The 22401-nt window shown below is 51.0% G+C and overlaps 1 protein-coding gene across 3 annotated transcripts in view; it reads right to left on the bottom strand.

Moving 5' to 3' along the window:
• Sez6l (seizure related 6 homolog like) overlaps window positions 1-19442 on the bottom strand; it is a 161362-nt gene extending 141920 nt beyond the window's left edge. For all 3 annotated transcript variants that reach the window (XM_057763576.1, XM_057763577.1, XM_057763579.1), the window contains exon 1: window positions 18972-19442. In XM_057763576.1, coding sequence (XP_057619559.1) covers window positions 18972-19068 — 97 coding nt within the window. In that variant the 5' untranslated portion in view covers window positions 19069-19442. The remainder of the gene's footprint in view (window positions 1-18971) is intronic.
• Between the last annotated feature and the right edge of the window lie 2959 nt (window positions 19443-22401).

Below are 22401 nucleotides of genomic sequence, written 5' to 3'. Positions count from 1 at the left end.
CTTCACTGTAGGCAGGATCCCATCTGCTGGTGCTAAGGCAATCGGAGTTATTCGGTTATTAATACTTAAAGCTGGTATTAATCCTTGTTATGACGACCTGCCACGATTATAGCTGCTGACTCTATAAATGAATACTAATATGGTTTCTTAGATCCCGCAATGTTTCACATTGCCCTCTTGGGTTAAGAGGAGCTACACTTGGAATAAACACCTGGGACTGTGGCATTTCTGTCGAATCCACTGCATTTCAAAAACAAACAAGGCAAGGACTCTTTGTGTAAACAGACACCCAGCCCAGGGGTGGGGTGAGCTTGGCACGGCACAGCACCTTCCAGTCCACAGCCGACAGGGACTGCGCTAATCATCACCAGGGAGGCCGTGGGGTCTCTGACACGCCCTAAAAATGACCATGCCCCCTTCAAGATTCAGAGTATTGACCTCAGGGACTTGATTTGGTTTCAGGAGTGCAGTGTGTACCTCTCCCGAGGAAACTTTTGCCTTTTAATCTTCTAGACAATCAGTTCCCTTTTGGAATGTGGCCACACTGGCAGCCACAGAGCCAGAGCAGCATACATTGGAAGGGAGCCCCTGCTTGAAGCCCCAAGTGATCAGTGTGATCAGTGGTGACCCCAAAGGACCTTCCAGCCCACAAAAGCCTCTGGATGTTTGTGCCTCTGCTCAGTACCCCATGTAGCAGAACAGCTTCTCAACTGAGCCCTGGCAGATCCCAGACACCCAAGACTCCTGTTATTTCGAGCCCCAAGACTCTGGGATGGTGTCACAGCCATCACCTCAAAGCATGCGGCAATGCGGAATCAGCCTACAGCACTGGAAGGCTCCCTGGAAGAAGAGATATTTGGGCACCAGGGAGATGTGTGTCATGTGTGCAGGAACAAAGGTCGCCCCCTTCTCATGGTGCTATCAAGTCCAGGGGTTCAGGGCAGAGCTCAGTGGATGACTGGCTTTCCAAGCCTTCTCTCATCCGGATAATCGTGTATTCTCCATAGGGATCAGCCTGGCGTCAGTGCTTTAAATCAAAATGACAGGCCCTCCGAATTGGTTCAGGTTGTTCGTGCGTTTATAAAAATGTCTTTTGCCAGAACAAGCTCGCTACGTCTAATTTCTGCCCCAAGCACATTTTTATAGTTAAGCTGTACTGTAAATGTCATTTAATTTACCCAATATCGTTGGGCGGATGGTAGCATACACTGGGTTCTTTTTTGCCTGATCTGATCAGGATCCAGGAGGCGGGACTGTGAATTAATCATTGTAGGTCCCAGCTGATAGTCTTTTAGTCCCTTCATTTCCTGTGTTCTGATGCTAATGGAGGAACAAAGAAAGGCTTTGAGGTGCCTGGTAGGTTGGGGGTGGGGATAGTGGCACAGGTGAGCTGAAGGTGCCATCCCAGTGGGAGCCCTAGGCTTCTAGCAGTCTCTGCCCATCCAACACCCCTTCTCTCTTCCCTGTGCTGGAGAGAGGCTGCACCCAGAGAGGGCCTTAGGGACAACATACCAATGTCCCCGACTTTAGCTGGGTCAGGAAGCAGCCAGTGGGCTGCTTTATGGGGAGCAGGGCACAATGGGAACTGTCAAGCCCTCTCTTCATGGAGCTCCTGAGGGGCTCAGCCCTTTCACTTTAATTCTTCTTCATAAACAGCGTTTTCCAGCTTAAACAGGCCCCATCCTGCTTGTAAACATAGTCCAAAAGGCCCTCTCCTCATCTCCTGTCCTCCATGGTCCTGTGGGATCCTGTCTCTTCTGCTTCAAAGATTCTGTCTGGCTGAACGTCATGAACTTCCAGGACCCTGTGTCAAGTACAGTGTGGAGAGATACCTCCTCACAGCTGCTCAGTCAGCATGTGGGGGGCTGACTTGAAGCAACTTAAGAGGGAGATGGGTTTACTATGGCTCATGGTTTAGAGTACAATCTGTGGTGACAGAGAAGGCTTGGGGGCAGGAACCTGAGGTGGCTGCTCAGTCAGGAAGCAGAGAGCAGACAGGATGAGGGCGGGACTGTGATGCCTCAGGTCTGGCCCTACTACATCTGTTTCCCCTGTTGATGACTTTCCACTTCCTAAAGGTCCCACAGTCTCCCAGACAGTTTCAGCAACTGGGAAGAAAGCCTTCAAACATGCACACCGTAGGGTCCACTTTGCGTTCAAATCACAACCTGCTAGCAAGCACCCTATTCCCTTGCAAACCTGCCATAGTCTCTCAGAATCTGCACCCTCAACGGGGCCCCACGGATGTCTGAGTTCCTTGATGCGCATGTGCGTCTGAGTGCATGTGTGCACCCCTGTGAGCATAAGCCTGGGGTTGGTATTGAGGTCTTCCTCGCTATCTACCGTACTCACTGAGGCAGGGTCTCATAACGGAACCCAGAGCTCCAAATTCCAGTAGCCTACCTAGCCAGCTTGCTCCAGAGCCCCATCTCGGCCTTTTGACCTCTGGATTTATGTGGGTTCTGGGGATCTAAACTTGTCCTCATTTTGGTGTGGAAGGCGCGTTAGCCTCTGAGGCATCTCCCATCCTGAACAACTTTCTCTTTAATGTCACCTCTGAACGCTGCCCTCCTCTTGGGGACCCAGCCACACTGGTTCATTCCAATGCTTTACACTCTGGCTGGCCCCACAGGAGCGCAGAAAAGTGAGGCTAGAGAGTCCACCTACCCAACTACAGCTGTTCCCTGCAAGTGAAGGAGCAGAAAGGCAGGCTGATGGCAGAAATAACTCATGCCCACCATGCCGTCCCTGAGCGCCACAGACCTGCACCCGGCACACAGGAGGCCAGGGTGGGATCCATCACACCCTTCACGGGCTACATTGCCCTGGCTCCTTAGAAGAGTGAACTGACTTTTCCAGGAAGATGAGCCACTGAGGGGGATGCGGTGGCAGAGAGGAGCTCCCACCCCCATCCATGTCACTGGGATGAAGCACAACCTTTTAGAGTCACAGAGAGAGGACTCACACCCTGCTGTGTGAGCTGCAGCTGATCACTCCATCTCTTCAGGTCTCAGAGATAGTCCAGTGGGGACACAGGAGTTGGCTCAAAGGACAAGTGTGGCTTCACCGAGAGAATAAATATAACTACAGTGACTTTGAGGAAAGACTCCCAGGGGAACTGGCTAGTGACCAGCAGTGCAGGCAATAGTGGCCAGGGAGATGGCTCAGTCAGGGATGAGTTTGCCACCAAACAAACAGGAGGACCTGAGTTTGGGTCCCCCACACCCACATAAAAAGCTGGGAACAGGGACACATGTCTGAAATCCTAGAACCGAGGAGGCAGAGAGAGACAGGGGTACCCTGGAGCTAAGTGACCAGCTGGACCAGTGAGCTCCAGAGTCAGCAAGAAACTGCCTCCAACCATAGGGTAGAGAGCAAGAACAGATAACACCAATGTAAACCTCTGGCCTCCACACACATGCACACATGAACATACACACATAGACACAAATACATACACATGAACACACATACATATAAACAACACACATACACAGATGCACATACATAGTACATACATTTACACACACATAGACACACAGACACACATATATAGATACACATGCACAAATGAACATATACACATACACACATAGACACAGACGCAGAGATACACACAGATATACAATACATATATGCATGTATACACATACACACATGTGTATACACATGACACACATACACAAAACACACATATGCACACACAGAGAAACATGCACACATACACACAGGCAAGGTTGACCAATGTATCAGAAATACCCGGAAGTCAGTGTGAGAAGCTCAGTTGTGGGTTCCAGGCACTGGGCATGCAGTCATGTGGGCTTTTGGGTCTTGCCAAATATCCTATGTGATTTCTACTGATCTAAAACAGCCTCTAGAGATGGGAATGTGAAGGCCCAGAGGATAGTAAGTCCCAAGGTCACACAGCTGACATTGACAATCCTATATTGTCCATTAACAGGTCCACACATGCCTGTCCCCTTCTCTGACACTCCAGGAACACACTGGTATCTCCACTCACCCCATTATACAAATGCTGGGAGGATCCAATCCAGTTCATGAACTGTTAACAAATGCTGACTGACTGAATGAATGGGTGGACGCAGTGAATGAACAGTGGGCGGATCCGAGAGAGTCACAGTTCATGGAGGGTGGGCACTGCTCTCTCTTGCTCCAGTGGCCAGAGCAGAGCCCACAGACAGTTTGATGTTTAAGGGTGAGTCAGTGTGCCAGCTCCTGCCTTTTCAATGGCCTCCTGGCAAAGAGACACTCAAATACTGTGAGCAGAGAAGGACCATCAGCTTACCATAGCAGAGATAGCTCCCAGGTGTAGTGGAAACACCGCGGCAGCGGGAGCAGGGAGGCAGTGAGATGGAATTCAAGAGGTTTGTGCTGGGTGTATGCAGGGGAATTCTGCATCTTATTCCCATCACATAAAAGAGACCAGTAAAGGAGAAAACCAGTAAGAATCAGAAATAACATATGCTTCGCTTGAGCTCATCCTCTGAGACACCACACCTGTTCCCCTCAAAGGACTGAGGGACTGTTGCCTCTCTGTTTCCTTATCTGAACAATAGGCTTCATCTCCCACAGCACTGGCTCTGCAGCTTTCTCTGTGAAGGGGTGCAATGGTACAGCCCTCCAACATTCACCAGGAATGGCTCTTCTATTGCTACTTACCATAACCCTCCCCAGGACCTGGAGTAATTAATTTTGGGAACAAATCTCATTAACCAGTTGTCCAAGTCAATACTTTACGAGACACGCTTGGCTGCATCTCTGGACTCCTCAGCAGAGCACCAGGTTGTGTCTGCACAGGCCCAGCGCAGAATGAAACTCCAGCACATTACCGTGACCACCAAAGTCAGGTGCGTCCTGAGCAGGCCCCTCTTCTGCCCCTGTGAATTCTGGGTGGGTATTGAAGGCTCTCTGGGAATGGCACATTTATTTGTCTCATTGAAGAGCATCAACTACGTAGTTGCTTTTTAGGGAGGAGGGCAAGCCTGGGCTAGCCTGTTTGACTATAGACAGTGGTCTTGGAGCCCATGAAGCCCCAGTGCTAGCTCCCTACTTCTTACCTTGCAGTCTGGCCCACAAGGGACAGCAAGGGACGAGAGGCCCTGGAGTTTTGCCTGAGGTCAGAGAGCGGCTGTAGCCATACCCCTCGTTTGTGTATGGCTGTGCCCCTCATGCCTTCTAAGCATTCAGCACAGGCAGAATGTGCTGAGGCAGACAGTAAGCAGGTCTTCAAGAGTGGATGCAGCCTGAGCTCACGACAAATTACCATAACCACAGGTCCTAATAATTAAACCCAAGTCTGTGCATGATATGACAGCAGGGATTCTAGCACATTCCATGAGTTTCTGCTGTGTAGCATTCTGGATCTATTGATTTAGAACTCGGGGAGAGCAGGGTTGAGAGAAGACCCTGTCCTCTTGTTCCCCTTGCGCTGAGGACACCCCACAGTATCCTCGTGCACACAGGTGCCTGGGCTCAGGGAGGTCCCAGGGCCCCTACTCTGTCTCCAGGGTTCTGTGGTTGGGCTGAGCTGATCCTTGCTGATAAGCTGCCAGGTAGAGAGTGAGGGATGTGCCCACCTGTGTCTGTGCCTTTTGCTCAGAGCCTCCATTTAATAAAGAAGATAGTAAAATACCTTAAATTGGGAAGTAGAGTGTAGATGTGGGGTCGTAAAATCACACCGCTCTTCAGGACTTCACAAAATGTTTTATCTACTGGGAATCATAAAAGAGCAAGTTCTGTCCTGAGTGGTTATTAGACACGGAGACACTGCTGTCACCCCAAGATTCCAGGAAAGGCAGCGCTTCATTCACGCCCAGTTGCAGCCAGCTGTGGAGCTGGCATGCAAGCACGCAGGTGGGTGGGAAGGGCTGTTTGTAGGAAGGTGGGACATCTGTCTGCTGACGCCCAGAGCTTGTGTGGAAACCGGCGCATCTCTCTATGTAAGAACCACTTACACAGGGAGGTGGCTCAGTGGGGGAAGTGCGTGCTGAATTTGGATGCCCAGCACCCCAGCAACCTGTGTCAAAACTAAGCAAAGCTGTGCGTGCTGGTCTCCTCGGCTCTGGAGGATGACAGGGGCGTGGCTATTAGCCAGCTAAGACAGTCAAGTGGTGAGTTTGAGGATCAGTGAGAGACCCTTAAATAGGGTGAAAAGTTACAGAAAAAGGTATGCATATCCAAAGCCAACCTCTGACCACCGTATGCATGCACACAGGTGAGTGCACACTTGCCCTCTTCAACACAAACACTTCCTGCATACCGAAGCAGATGACACACACCCATATGTTCGGCCACATCCCACCTTACCTGAGCTTTCACCATCAGGAAATGCAGTAGTGGGAGGTGGGGATGAAGAGAAATAAGACTCTGCCCCTGCCTTGGAGGCTCAAAGGACCCAGGAAGGAAGCGCCTACCCTGTGCGTCCATCACAGGGTCCTGCTGTGTGCGAGTATACGCTGAGACCCTGAGTTCTTCAGCGTAGGTCCTCCTTCTGACTACACACTGGGGGCCATTGCTATTTCCACATCATAGCTGAGGAGGCCTAGGCAGAGATGAACCTGCTTACGTGTTGGCTCCTGTGACATTTGGGTCAGTAGGCGATTCGAGGCAAGAGGAGGGGTGAACATAAAACAAAAACTTCTTTGTCTTTAACCCCAATCGAAACAAAAGTATGCAAATTAGCCTCAGCACATCATTTTTATTTATGCCATAAATTAGGCAAATTTCCCCTCTTGAAGCCCTGGAAAATGAGGCTTGATTCCACATATTTTACATTAATTTCCAAGGCAGTTGGCCCCAAATTAGCTTTACAACTCGCTAAACCTGCTTTCAAAGGGTGCAGAAAGTAGAGGGGCTGTTCCCTAATCCTCAGGGAATGAGATGCTGTGGGGGTGGGGGACTCTGCGCCCTCCCTTTGAAGGTCAATGTAAGGGTGTGGTACACTTCCCCACCTGGGGGCTGCCACACACAGCTGCGTGGGCTGTGCACTGATTAGTGTCAGGCTACTGTCTGCCTGGAGTGGAGCAGGAAAGGCTGGTGGTGAGGCTGTGCAGGGAGGGAGGGTATCCTTGCATCCCCTCTGGACCGTGCCGAGGGAGGGAGGTAGCATTTAGAATCTTCTTTTACAGAAGGACACTGAGGCTGGAGGAGAGTGAAGGACTTCCTCCTGCTGACACTCACCATCCAGGTCAGAGCCAGACAGCTCTGTCCCAGGGTTTCTTTCTCCACATTCATTCCCCTGCACCAGCAGAGCCAGGTCTCTATGTCTTTTCTCTTTGTACTCAGCTTGATTTTTAGAGCGGGTCAACTTTAAATAAGTTCACCTTCAGCTTTCTTATATCCTGTGCCCTATCAACTCAAACTGCAAATTTCCTTATCAAGTCAAGAATGGGGAGAATATATATTTTCTACAAATATATATTCTACATTTTGGCTGAAGACTAGACACCATCCATCCATCATCCATCTATCCACCCACCCATCATCCATCCACCCATCCACCCATCCTTCCACCAATTAACCCATCTGTCCATCCATCCATCCACTCATATATCCATCCATCCATCCATCCATCCATCCATCCACCCACCCATCATCCATCCACCCATCCACCCATCCATCCGCCCATCCATCCATCCACCCATCCATCCACCCATCCTTCCACCCATCCTTCCACCAATTAACCCATCTGTCCATCCATCCATCCACCCATCTATCCATCCATCCATCCACCCATCTATCCATCCATCATCCATCTATCCACCCACCCATCATCCATCCACCTTTCCACCCATTTATCCACCCATCCATCCACCCATACTTCCACCAATCAACTCATCTGACCATCCATCCATCCATCCATCCATCCATTCATCCACCCACCCACCCAACAATCTACCCATCCAATCATTCTACTTACTCATAGAAATGATAAGAATCAACTTTGACCCTCAAGGATCACATCCAGAGTTGAGGAAGATAAGCCAGTCACCATGACTGTGAGGCCTCCTAGCGTGTTGGCCATATGTGCTTGCTGGAACCACATCAAGGTCTCAAGGAGGCAGCAGAGCCCATGAGCATTGTCTCAAGTGGCCATTGTTCTATTTGGCTTACGGATCTGGGTGACCTCACTTCATGTCTGGGTTAAGCAAGCCAGTCTATTTCATGACACAAAGGGCAATGCAGGATCAGTCACATTCATCTTTAAAACTTGAGCTGGGGATTAAGAAAAAGCAGAATGTTCTTAGCCTGGTTAGGGCAGAGATGGCCTAGAACAGTCCTGTGCAATGACTTTCTGGGAAAATGGAGACTGGTGCTTACTCCACGCTGTCCAGTATGGTAGCCACCAACTATGGCAGAGCTTGAGATGCAGCTGGGCTGGCAAAGGAAACTAATCCTACCGAGCAGTGGTCACATGTGCTGATTGGCTACCATGTAGGCAGGGCACACTCTCTAGCAGAAGCTAGAGAAGTCATAATTGCCCAGGATGAGCTTAAACTGGGAGATTGGTGGATGTGGGAAATGGGAGTCAGGTGGCTAAGAGGGAGCCAGGGCCAGCAGATGCACAGGAAGTCAAGAGATGGGAGGGTGATGCTCTCGGCAGCATCCCTGGCTCCATGCTTGCACCACAATTGCCTGTAACCTAAGAACTTCAGGAGGTCCAGGAGTTCAGGCTAGCCTGAGCGACACAACAAAACCTCATTACAACAAAACAAGGCAAAAACTTGGGCAAGAAACAAAAACAAAACAAAACAAAACAAAAAAAATGTAACTCTTAAAAACTTGGGCAAGCGGTCCATTCTTGGGCTGTCCTGAGTGTCTTTGCTTCAAGTTCCCTTTGGGTTTTAACCACAGCGTCCCACCAACTGGGAGATGTGTGGCTCTTAGAAATTTGTTTCTCCTAACTGTGGAGATGAGAAAATCCAGTGCCTGTGACGACCTGCAGTTCACAACCCAGCCTTCTCAGCGTGGAGTCCGGGGTTGTCTTCAGGCCTCTTTTCAATCACATTTGTACGTGTGCAGCAAGTGTGCCTGTTTGTGTAGATGTGAAGGCCCAAGGCTGACGTCACAGTCTTCCCCTGTACACTGAGGCACTTCTCTCCCTGAGCCCAGAGCTCACAGACCCAGCTAATCTAGCCAGTCAGCGTGCTCTGGGGAGCCTTCCTCTGCTTTCTGAGTACTGGAATAGTGGACAGGGTGCCAGTGCAGAACCTTATTAGAAGATGGAGTTTTCTGTCTGAGAAGTTAACTCAGATCTGAGAGTTAAGACAACCTCAGAGCAGCAGGAATGAGAGCTTAGGCTAGCCCAGAGCAGTAGGAATGAGAGCTTAGGCTAGCCCAGAACAGCAGGAGAGAACTTAGGCTATCCCAGAGCACCAAGAATGAGAGCTTAGGCTAGCCCAGAGCCACAGGAATGAGAGTATAGGCTAGTCTAAAGCATCAGAAATGAGAGTTTAGGCTAGCCCAGAGCAGCAGGAATAAGAGCTTAGGCTAGCCCAGAGGAGCAGGAACCCATGCTTGCTGCTGTCCTCACTTCCAGCCCCACCAGATCAAGGCTGAGTGACTTGTGCAAGGTCACACAGTGAGGTCTGAGATACCTCTGGGGATTTGAACCCATGCCCTTGGTCACGACACACCACATTGCCCAGCCTGGCTCTTGTCCTGGCTATTCTTTTTGAAGGCCCTATACACACTCATTTACAATGTTCAGTGTTGGATGTGCCTCCAAACTGGGGATGGGTAAGGCTAGACCAGGAAGCTGCCACCCAGAGGCCCATGCTCAGCACCCATCTCCTCTATGGTTTGTCCAAAGCCCACAATCAACCCTGGACACTGGACTGAATCTACCAGCCTGGTCTAGTTTGTTGTCCAAGGCTGGTATTGATCACATTGCTGATGCCTCCCTCAGTCAACTTTTGAGCTCTTCATAGCCCAGGCCTCCTCTGCGTTTCTCCATCAGCAGCTCTCCAAGATCCACGGAGAGAGTAAGGAAGCCCCACAGGGTTCCCTGCCTGTGGCTGGATCTCCCAGGGCCCCTGAGTTTCTGCCTACTTGACCCAAGCCATCTGTGTAGATGGCCCTATTCCTAGGAGCAAGGCACTCTAAGGGTGACTCAAAGACACAGGTGCCAGCTCAGCACAGAGGCTCATGACTTGGTGTTGGCTTCCTGTCTAGCTTCCCCATCCTGCTTTGCTCCTCATGTCCTTGGCTTCATAGACTCTGATGTCATAGACCTCCTATTGCTGTGTCTTATCAATCTTATCAACTCAGAAGACAAATATACATTTGAGAGAAGCAAGGATTCCACACTTCCCTTCCTCCCCCATTCCCATCCTTCCCTTCCCCCTCTCTCCTTTCTCCACAGGGTCTAGATATGCATCTGAGGCTGGTATGGAAGTCACTATATTTGCCCATGCTGGGGATCCTCCTGCCTCAGCCTCCCAAGGGCTGGGATTATGGGAACACATCGCTGAACCTAGCCTGTTTCCTGGAGTTCCTTTAGGATGGAAGTCAGATCCGGGGAGAGAGCATGAGTCCTAGCTCTGCAGTTTTCATTGTGGGACTTTGAGACACATCTTTCTTGTGAAGGCAGATCGGGACTAGAGAGCTGCCTCAAGAGGGGAACACTGCAGACGCTGAGAAGGCTGACAGAACCCCACCCACCCAGGTACCTTGTCACTAGGGTGGAGCAAGACAGAGACTGCCCCCATAGACAAGGTCTGTGCCAGCTCGGGATGTATGCACATCTACCAAACAACAGATTTAAAAGTCAGACTGCTCGCCCTGAAGCTTGATGTTTATTAATGTCTCTGTGTTTTCCCTGGATTCAGTGGGGCATAAGCTGACTTTGGAGCTGCCTGGGACCAAAGAGAAGACAAATCCCAAGGCCAGCTGTAGGGCATCCACAGTTTCTATCTGACAATTAGCTCAGCTGCAAGAACACCATCCCCAGATCTTCTCCTAGGAAGAAAACAATGCTCTGGAGGACGCGGTGGTGCACCCATTGTCACTGTACAGCATTTGCATTACATCCGGTCTTCTCTCCTGACCGTGTCTCTCTCTCCTCCCTGATGTTTTGATTTCCCTCTGTTCCTCCTCTCGCTGTATATGTCTTCAACAATTTCACATCTGTTGCTTCATTGATTTTTCTTGCAGCCACCCTATGAGGGAGGACCCCATTATTGTCCTCGTTTAAGATGAAGCTGCCTGAGATCACACAGATCTGGGAGGTTCAACTCTGTGTCACTGTAAAGATGAGGACAGCTTAGCATCTTTGACAAATGATCTGTGTGCTCACACTGGGGCAGATCTAGGTTGAGGGGTGCTTGGGTGCTTAGCGTTTAGCCAAGTATATCAGCTAGGAAAGGGAGGCTTGCAAAGAAATAATGAGTGAATTACCCATAATTGAGGAATGGGGGTGGGGTCAGAGAGCCACATGGCTAGCATGGTGGGAGTGAAGCAACAGGTAACTTTTGGATTTGAGGCTAGCCTGGGCTAAAGAGCAAGTTCCAGGCCAGCCTGGGCTATACAAAAAACCCTGTCAGGAGAAAAAGAATCTTCAAGGTTAGAGAATAGTGTTCATCTTGTGTGGGGACCACATAGGCCCAGGGAGCTAGAAAAACAGCAGGCTGCACTCTGAAACCAACCGCTGGGAATTTTATCTCATGACCTCAGTTGAGCCAGCAGCAGGCTGTCCTAGCAGGGTGGTTGGGGCTGAGGGGACAGCCTGAGCAAGAACAGAACACTGCCTCACATAGGAGCCATCTCACAGGTCTGAGCAAAGTTGAAGTGACAATGTTTTTGCAGAGCCCCACCACCTAGGACAAGGCTGGGCTTTGGGATCCAAAGACCCTGGGTTTGAATCCTGCCTCAGTCATGCTTTGCCCGTAAGACCCTGCCTTAGGGTTTCTGTTGCTGCGATGAAACATCACGACCAAAGATGCTTGTAGAGAAAAGGGTTTATTTCAACTGACAGTTCCACACTACAATCCATCACTGAGGGCAGTCATAACAGAGAGTCAAGCAGGGCAGGAACCTGAATGCTGGAGCTGATGCAGAAGCCATGGAGGGTGCTGCTTACTGACTTGCTCCTCATGGCTTGCTCAGCCTGCTTTCTTATAAAACCCAGGACCAGCAGTACCAGGGATAGCACCAATCCTAAATCAATTGCCACTCAAGAAAATGTTCATAGGCTTGACCACGTGCCAGTCTGGTGGGGACATTTTCTCAATGGATGTTCCCTCCTTTCAAATAACTCTAGCTTGTGTCAAGTTGACACAAAACTAGCCAGCACAGACCCTGAGACACTCCCTGGGCATTCCCGAGATTCAGTTTCCACTTCTGTAGAACCCAGATAACAGTTTCATCTGACAGAATTGGGCAGAATCAGGTGGAAGGCTCGAGTAGGCACACAGTAGATTTACACTGGTCTCATAGCCACCTCCTCTCTTGAGAAGGCCAGGAAGTGGGAGTGTTCGTGGTCTTCAGCTTCCAGCGTAGCTCCATCTCTCCAAGGCTCAACTACCTGGAGAGAGCCAAGTTCATGACTGTTCTGGCTTTTCCCAGTCCTGTGACGGCAGCCTCACGGTAATGATCATGACAACCCACCAGATATAGTGGTATATTATTTGTGTTTTAATAAATAAAGCTTGCCTGGAGATCAGAGAGTAAAACAGCTTCACTGATCAGCCATAGAGACCAGGCAGTGGTGGTGCACATCTTTAATCCCAGCATTAGAGAGGAATATAAGATGGGAGGAGTTAGCTCTCAGAGATGCAGTCTCCTTCTGAGATTCCTGAAGGCAGGATTACCATTCCGGACTGAGGTCGAGGTAAGAACCAGTGGCTGGCTCTTTTGCTTTTTGGACCTTCAGGTTGAACCCCAATATCTTTCCCTGGGCTTTTATTAATCATGCTAGAACTGGCAGACGGAAAGACTTTGGCTGGTGGCTAGGAAGTGCCGGAACTCTTGAATTCTGACTCAGTCAGTTTCAGTGTGAGCCAAGGCTTCTGGGGCTATTGAGCAGCCTTGCTTTGTGACTCGTCTTGGCTGCCAGAATAAGCCCTGAGCTCCCTCTTTTGAAGTCAATGCTTTAGGAAAATTCTAGTGGTCCCACATCTCCAGTCCAGTGGCCTTTGGAGTTCAGTGAGCCCAACCAGTGGCCGTTTCTTGGTGGACGTTTGTTCCACCATGTTATTATTCCACAACAGGGTAGAACTCAGTGTGGACAACCCAGCCCCCCACAGACTCTGCCTGGGTTCAGGGCTTCCCTAGCCACCTCTGGATGACAACTGGAGGTGAAACTTCAACTACCCTAAGCCTCAGTTTCCTCATGTGTGAGGGAAGCTGTGAGGATTAGAACCTGGAACCATAACCACGGCACGTTCCCACCGCACACTCACCAGTCATCACCGCAGTGACTCTGCACAGCTTCGCTACACCTTCACCTCTAACTCAGTTTACCGTCTGTATCCTCAACCTGAATACCAGGCACTGTGTCAGTCATCACCCACCTTGCTAATGTTTACTGGACCCTGCTGTGCGGGGCCTTTGGAATATGAGGCGTCATGGGACTTGGTGTCAAGAGGTGTATTTTGAAGATTGATTTGGGGGGCTGTGGAAGTGGCTCAGTGGGTAAAACACTCGCTGGATAAGCTTGAAGACTTGAATTCAGGCCCCAGCACCCATGTAAAAAGCAAGTATGTCCATCTGTGACTCCACTACTGGGGAGGTAGAGGCAGGTGGACTTCTGGGGTTCACTGGTCGGCCGGTAAGGTTGAGAGCTACTGAGGAAGACCATCAGCAGCATCCACCTCTGGTCTTCACACCTACACACACACACCTGCACACACACACATACCTGCACACACACTGCACACATACATGCACACACACACACCTGCACACACACACCTGCACGCACACACACACACACATGCATGCAGGCACACACACACGTACACATGATCGGGCCTCATTTTGTAGTCCAGACTGGTCTGGAACTCACAATCCTCACTCAGCTCAGCCTCCCGATAGCTGAGGTGTTAGGTGTGTGCCACCACAACTAGTCAAAAGGCTGGTTTTCATAAGAGAACAACAGGCTTTGCTGCATCCATTTCAAAGTGTACAGCATGATGTCACAGGGCACGAGTGAGCCCCGTGTGGTGTCACCTGTCACCAAGCACTTGGGAGAGGGAAGCAGGAGGATTAAGCATTTAAGGCCAGCCTGGGATGCACGTAACCCTGTGTCAGTGCCTCCACCAAGATACATGCACACACACATGAAGTAAAAGAATTCAATGACATACTAATGTCATAAGTTATTCAATTCTTGCCTCCCAAAATGAGATTCCTAAAAGTGACACCTGTCCTCCACATTAAGAGAGTAGCATACAGGCCTGGGATTGACATAGCTGCAACTCATTTGTGATCCCCTTCTTTTTGTGCCTCAGTTTCCCTTATCTACACAGCAGGAATAACAAGCATTTCTGTCTGGTGGGTTGTGTGGTGAGGATTCTCCACACGATTATCACAAATCACCCAGCACAAGGCTTGGAACAGAGCCAATGCCCCGCAATGGATTCTTTCATTACTGACACACTCTGCTGTGGTCTGCAGAGGTACCCCGTCCCCGTGCTCCAAGCCCCTCACAAAACCAGCAGGTTTACTCTGTGCTATTCGCAGGGCCACCTCAGGGTTGCTTCCTCAGACATTCCAGTGGGACACTGAATGGGGACGAGCATGTTCTTACCAGCTGGACTGCACTCCATTTACAGCGAAGGACAATGAACACCATGGCTCAGCGTCTTTTGTTCCCTTTCATCTAGGAGGCTCCTGAAATCTGGGGGAGCAGGGAGGACAGCAAGTGTATGTGTCTCCATCCTCCTCCTGTGGGCTTCTGTCTGCTACAGGGTTTCTTTTCCTGGTGCAGAACTCTCTTCTTGGTCCCTGCTGCATCCTTTTAGGACCAGCCCCAGTGCTTCCCGCTCATCAGCCCCAGTGAGAACAATAGACGGCCGCCTGTCAGACTCCACAGTGGTCTGTCCCTCCACCAAAGCTCTAGGCTGACAGCCCAGAACCCTCGGGTCTCTTGCTGGGGTGCAGGTCTGCACAGGAAGTAGGGCCTTGCACAGTGCCATGAGTGTCGCCCATGTCCCCCATCCATACATCAAACTCCCATTCCTAACCAGATGACGCTCAGAGGGACAGGCTTTGGAAGGTATCTGAGGGGTTGAACCCCAAGATGAGCTGATGGCCCCAGACCGCACTGTCCTTGGTTAGCACATGAAAGTGAGAATTCAGCCATCAAGTGGACAGTTCTTAGAGACACCAACTCTGTGAGCTTGGACTTCTGGACACTAGAACTATGATTAGTGAACTAATGTGTTTCCAGTCATATAATCCAAGGGATTTTTGTTACAATGGCTTCAACAGAGCCATGTCAGAACTCAGCACGTAGACTTGAACTTTTTCTAGAAGGTTCTCTCACACCTTCATTGCCATTGACTGTGAACTTCGATTCCTGGTTGTAGGTTCAGAGCCTGGCAGTATGAGGGTCTGGGAAGAAAAACTGTCTATATCATGTGGTACTAAGTTCTCCCTTGCTAAAAAAGGCTGTGGACAGGCAACAAGGGCTGCTTGCTGGCCCTTCCCCCTCACTTTGGCCTAAATCACCTCAGTGTCTATGTAAGCATGCTTCACCTAACTTCAGGAGACTGATTTCTTGGTGCCTGTTCATAGAGGAAGTTTGCTCAGAAAAGCGTTGCCTGCCTGTCGGATGTGTGCCAGCTACACCAACTACAGAACGAATCCTGTAACCACCCTTCTAGGTTGGTTCCATCACCCCCGCTTCTGTTTATGTCCTCCCAGTGGCGGAATGGAATCCCAGACAAGATGGTCTTCTTGAAGGTCTAACGCACCCAAGCAATGGAGTGAGCTTTGGAGTGGGGCAGTTCTGATTTCAATGCCGCTTTTCCTGAACCCCGCTAACCTGCTCCCCAAATTCAGCCCTGTCACTCTCCAAAAGAGTCCTGCCTCTCTAATGGAGTCCAAACACTGGAGAAAAGAATGAGCCAGGGTCTGAGTTTGAAGATACCTTTCTGAGAACAGCATCCTTCTGCCGGCTTCTCATCTCTGCTTCCCCGCTCTTCACTGTGTATCAAAAGCTGGCAGTGATTTCTGCCTGAGGAATAAGGATCAAGTACAACAAGAAGGGAGTGGAGTCACATGGCCAGGCCATCACCTGGCTGAGAAACAGGACTCACACGTGGGCTTCTTTCCAGCTAACCAAATCTGCCTCTTTCCTGCTACCAGTTGCGGCTTTGAGCGCCCCTAGTGGAAGAACGCAGTACTGGCCTGCAGCAGCAAACCAACCCGAGCGCCCCTAGTGGAGGTACGCAGTACTGGCTTGCAGCAGCAAACCATCCCGAAGCTGGAGAGCGAGTAGACTACATTCCTTGCAAGGACGAACTCCTGATCAGAAGTCATGAACCAAACAACTCTGTTCAGCAAACATGCTTTTTGCCTTGTAGGAGAAAAGAAAGTAGGCGGGTATTGTTTCCCTATGTACAGCAGAGCGATGTGAGCACAAGAAGAATCCCTCAAGTTTGGATCAGGTAGCCACTGGTGGAGGCAGCCCAAACTCATTGAAAAAGGACAGCAATTCATAGGAAACGAGAGTTATGGGGAATGTAACAGCAACATATGTCAGAGATCGCAGGATGTAGCAAGTTAGAGTCTTGCTGAGCAATACTGAATTTGTTTTGTTAACCCAAGGGAAAAGGAAAGCTCAGTCTTAGCATGTACGTATGATTACTCTCCATATGTGTGTTTTAGACAATAAGAGCCCTCTTCAAAAACATACATTTCATACTTATTCCCGCTTCCCAGCAAAGCATCCCAGACAACACGAGCCCTGCATGGGCAGGCACACCGCAACAAGTCCCCACCCCCACAGGGCAAGCAGAAAGTCTAGTCTGCAACACTGGCCTCCTCTGACACCTCTCCTGTCTGGTCTGCGTGGATTTGAGCTGCAGGTTAAAAATAGAATTCATTGTGGAAGATCAGTTGTTTCCAAATGGACCATTTAGAACTGGCAGTGCCCATGGGCCACTCTGGTTCCCTTCTTATGACTCAGTCAGAACCCCATGGTTAGTAATAAGCCTTTGGAAGAAGTATATCAGTGGACTTTGACTTGGTGGTGCCATGAAGTTAATTTTTTTTTAAAAAAACATATATGCTCAGTAGACATGGTGTGAAGCATTTGGAAAACACAAAGTGTCTTAAAAAATTCAAAACACAAATGTACACATCCTGCTTTTCCTTCTACACACTGGCACACACTGGGGCATCAGGATGTAGAATCTTGATCCTGGGTGACATTTAATACGTGCCATTAGGACCCCACCCACCATGCCCAGAGTGGTGTTTTAGAGAATGCAGAACTGAAAAGGAGAATCGCTTTAGAAAAGATGGCAAGCTCCAGGACATCTCTGAGCTGCTCGTGGTGTGTGTGTGTGTGTGTGTGTGTGTGTGTGTGTGTGTGCAGATTTAACAGCTGGGGCAGGGCAACCTGGATCCCATTCAAGGCCACCACGCTATTGTTGGAAGGAGACAGCTAATTAAGAAAGGGCATGCTGGGTAGAAAGCATTGATTTAAACCAAACCTCTTTTCCATCTTTCCCAGGGAAACTGCCCAAACCTGGTGTAAATTGGAAATACCACAGCCTCACAAAGAGGGGAGGTGTCTTAGTGATATGTTTTGTTAAATAAAGAAGGGCAAAGCGTGTCGGTGCTCTCACTTCTGGGCACTCCAGGTAGGTCATAAGGAAAAGATCAAGACTCAGAGGCAGGGCCTGGAGCTGAGAGCTGTCCGGGGCCTCTGGTGCTGAACTCAGGGGTACAGAATTCCCTGGAGAGATGTCGCAATTCATGTCGGTCCCCTGAACTCCAGATCAATAAGACCCAAAAGAAACGGAACTCCACATGGGCAGGGGAGCACCCCATGCTGTGGTCAACTCAGGTAGACATCCCAACTATGCGTTTTAAGTTACCACGGGGGAAACAAGGGTCACACCTTGCCAAGAGGAGCGGTTAAGTGATCCAACCCCCCAAACCCAGCACACTAGGCTCTCCCAGTATGTCAATCCCCATGGCTCTGGGGGTCAGCTTTGGATGAGTTAGATTTCCCATTCCTGTCTCTACCTCAGCATCTCATTATAACTTCCTGGGACCCCAGCAGGGTGGAGCAAAGGTGTAGCTCCAGGGAGTGAAGGGATTGACAACCTCCACAAACTCAGACCCTTTTCTAACCAGCAAGCACTTGGATTGCACTAGCACTCCACTTCCTTCCAAATATCGATGAGGGAGGCTAGGCTGTATGGGGGAGAAGGGGGCCAGCCACTGATGCTCGACATCTCTTTTCTCACCAAGTTCTGGGAGCCCTGAGTCCCCTCCATCTAAAAAAGCCACACCCAAGTCCAATTTCTTGACACCTTACTGGGACCCATCCAGGGGACAGCCCCTCCCGGTAGCCCGAGCCAGTGTAGGATGGTGGGATGGGAGGGAATTTGGTGACAAGCAGTCAGCTGTCCCCTTCCCATACCTATCCTCTTTCACAGAGAGCGACAAAATAACCTGGCAGTCAGCCTTGGGTGCAGTTACAGAGAGCTTGCAGAATCTGTAGGTTTGAAGAGGTCTCCACTCCAAGGAGCTCCTCCGGACTACAAAAGAAGAGTCTGCCCCAGCCCGAAAGATCGACGAAGGACCAAAGTCCAAGGCAAGAGTCCTTCAGACGCATCCCCACCTCGGCGCTCCGGCAGGGATGAGGTGCTCAGCCCTGAATCCCGGCGGCCCATCAGCGTCTGTGTATTCGGACTAGCCGCTACCCCCTACCGCTCAGGTTAGCCGCTACAACTTTGCCCCCTCTGGGCCGGGGCCCTCGGGGTACTTACCTTCCTCCCGAGCTGCCACCGGGTTCCCTAGTAGCAGAGCGACCAGAAGCAGAGCGATCCTACTGGGTCCCGCGGTGTGTGGCCGTGCCACGGGCATCGTGGCTGCGGAGCCGGGCTCCTCACCGGGAGATCCGTTTGGCGGGGTTCAAACAGAAGGACCCGAGCAGCGGGGTCCAGGTAGAAGGATCCGGGCAGCCGGATCCAGGCAGAGGGATCCAGGCAGCGGGGTCCAGGCAGAAGGATCCAGACAGCGGGATTCTGGCAGCGCGGTTCAGGCAGAGGGATGTGAGCAGAAGGCTCCAAGCATCCGAGTTCCAGAACGAGGTCCAGGCAGAGGAATCAGTGCAGCGGGGTACAAGCAGAGGGATTCGGACAGAAGAATCCGGGCAGAGGAAACCGGGCAGTAGGGTCGAGGCAGCGGCTCCTGGCGGACGCGCAGCCCGCGGTGGTTCTGGCCGAGCTGCACCAAGAACGGGCGACGGGCGAGTGAGGAGGAGCCGCGGGCTGCGAGCGAGCGGAGGGCGGGGGCTGGGGCCGGAGCGAGCCAGCGAGGGAGCGAGCAGGAGGAAAGAGGGAGAGAGCGAGCGAGGAGCGAGGGGGAGTGAGCGCGAGGAGGCGGCCGAGGGCCGCTCCGGGGCAGCGTGATCCTCGGCCCTGAGAAGTTGGAGATCCCACCGTGTCCCGGGTGGGCCCAGGGTCCCCTCTCTTTCCACGGATGCTGGGGCAGCCAGACAAGGCGGAAGAGTGCCCGACGTGTCCTTGCAAACCCAGTCAGTAGGCCAGATCTCCCTCCACCGCGGAGCCCTCTTTTCGGCCCCTGAGGGCCCCACCCGCCAATGCCCTGGTGCTTCCACACACAGTCCCAGTAACCTAGGAAGTCACACCGACTGCATCCAGGGACCTCTGGACCAATACACAGGACTACGGAATCCTGTCTGATAGCAAGAGGCTCTCCACCCTGGAGACACCCAGCCACAAACTCCTAGATGTAGCCCCACCGCCCATACTAGGATCCTAGCTCCACTGGCTAGGTCTGGCTCTCAACGGGGCTCTGAAGAACCTCCAGGATTCCAGAGCCTGAGCCCCATTTTCCCCTCCCCCAGCGAGAGCTCTGGTTCCAAGCCCATCCCCTGGTCGCTGCTGTCCAGTTCAGATTCTCTAGCAACGTGTCTTTCTTCCACAGAGGAGACAAGCAGCCACTTGTAGCCAGGCATTGGCCAAGGGCCAGGTGGAGACGCCTCATACCAAAGGAGACCGACCTCCTTGTTCTGCAGAGTTTCACAGGCCCAGCTGGCTTCCCAGGCCCCTCACTCCCAGTTCAAAGCCCTCCCCTCCCCCACCCCACCTTGCTGCTCTGCACAGGCAGGGAGCAGATGGAGAGAAGGTTGTAGCAACTGGGGAAAAATGTCTTTAGCACAATGGAGGAGCTGAGAATCTCTAAAAAACGAGTGGGGGAGGGGAGAACTGGAAGTGGAGGGGAGGGGGCTGTGAGGAGGAAGTAATGGTCCAGGCTCCAAAGGCCCCAAGCTCTTCAGGTGTTCTGGCCATTCACTTGATGCCCAGACTCTATCAGGTGATGGAGAACACCCTAGTTCCTCCATGCTCACATAGGCTCTCCAGCTAGTAAAGCCAGGCATGTTTCACAAGTAGAAGGCCCGATTCCTCTTCTGGGGGAACCCGAGATCCTGTCCTGCCTTCCTGCAGAAGGGACAGGAGCTGTAGAGAGCGGCCTAGCCCACCCCCTCGCTCTTAGGGTTTGCACAGGTCTAGCATCAGACAGTCAGGCAGTAACTCCTGAGGAACACAGCATAAATTAGAACGCAGCAAAGTGGAGGGGAGAGAAGAATAAAGGAGACACAAAGTTTCACAGTGCTCACCGGGGAGTGTTATGATCAGCATCTCCACTCCCCTACAGAGGGTCAACCTCGCCAAAGGCACTCAGCCGGAAAGTAGTGGGATGTGATAAACTCAAGGCCAGGTCTGAGTTGAATTCAGACCCTTGTCCACACACATTATCTTTCCCAAGGTGACTGACTGTGGGCTATGACTCGGTGGCTCCTCACCACCTCCCCACGTACACTGCAGCCACCATTTAGGAAGCGTGGCGAGTGTCTAGCATGAACCTGCGTGTGTCATAGACTATCAACCCATGGTGGCTCTGTACTAGTTCAGCTTGTGCTGAAATTCTGAGAAGGGGGACTCTCTATAATCTGAAGATGTGGTGTTGAGAGCGGCGGGAGGATGAACGCCATCAGCAACAAGTGCCAGCCAGGGACAGAGTTAGAACAAAGGCAGTGTTTGGGGAAGATCTTCCTCATCTCCAGACCCATTTAACAGAAAAGTAAACTGAGGTATGGGGAGGCAAAATGACATGCATAACACCATGCCTGGTCCAGGTTTATGCTCTGTCTACTGGCAGATTATGCCTGGATTTGGCTTTGGGGTCAGCGTGACTTCCTGTGGCCACTGTCAGCTGTGTAGAGAACCTCAGTTTCTGTTCCTGCAGTTGTCATGAACTTGCAGTTCTGTCCTCCTTGCGTGCTGCTATGGAGTTAAAATGGGTCTGTGAGGTGAAGGCTGGACCCTCCCCTCACCTCTGTCTGTCTTTGCAGAAGGCCAAGAGCAAGTGACAAGTGACTTGTGCTCTCTGAGTTCTGGTTTCCTCTTTTAAGGAGTAGGAGGAAAGATAATGTCTGCCATGTGGAGTGATTGACAGTGTGCAAGAGTCTCCTCCAGGCATGGCAAGATGCTGCATGCAGACTCACAGGGGAGGGAGAGGACCTCAGGAGTAGGTCAACTCAAAGCTTAATCTGGGTTTGGCCTCAGTCTGAGTAACTGTTATCTACAGATCCCTGGACCATGAGGAAACTGTGGTGTCCATCTCAGGTGTTTGTGGTCCCAACAATGAGTAGAAAGGAAGATGGAGCTTCTCATCTTGGCTCTGCCTTTCTGAGAGTCTCTCTAGGAGTCACTTGCTTTTCTGGACTCGGTCTCTCAATCTGCCTACCTTTCGATTCACCCATTCCCTCACCCACCCACCCACTTATCCATTCATCCATCCATCCATCCATCCATCCACTCAACCATCCATCCATCCATCCATCCATCCATCCATCCATCCATCCATCCACCCTTCTGTCTATTCATCCATCCATCCATCCATCCATCCATCCATCCATCCATCCATCCATTCACTCAACCATCCATCTATCCATCCATCCACCATTCTTCCATGTATCCATCCCATCCATCCATGTACCCAACAACTTATCTACCCATCTTTCTCTTCTACTCATCCATTTACCATGCATTACCTTCCCATCTAGCCATCTACCTAACCAATCACCCATTAGCCCCTCCCTTCTCCTTTTCCTTTCCTCTATCCCATCATTTCTTCTTTCTGTCCCCCCATTTGTCCATCTATTCTGTG

This window comes from Chionomys nivalis, chromosome 3, assembly GCF_950005125.1.
Source record: "Chionomys nivalis chromosome 3, mChiNiv1.1, whole genome shotgun sequence".
Taxonomy (NCBI): domain Eukaryota; kingdom Metazoa; phylum Chordata; class Mammalia; order Rodentia; family Cricetidae; genus Chionomys; species Chionomys nivalis.
The sequence above is the reverse complement of the archived record's forward strand: the minus strand, read 5'-3'. Positions and strand labels throughout refer to the sequence as shown.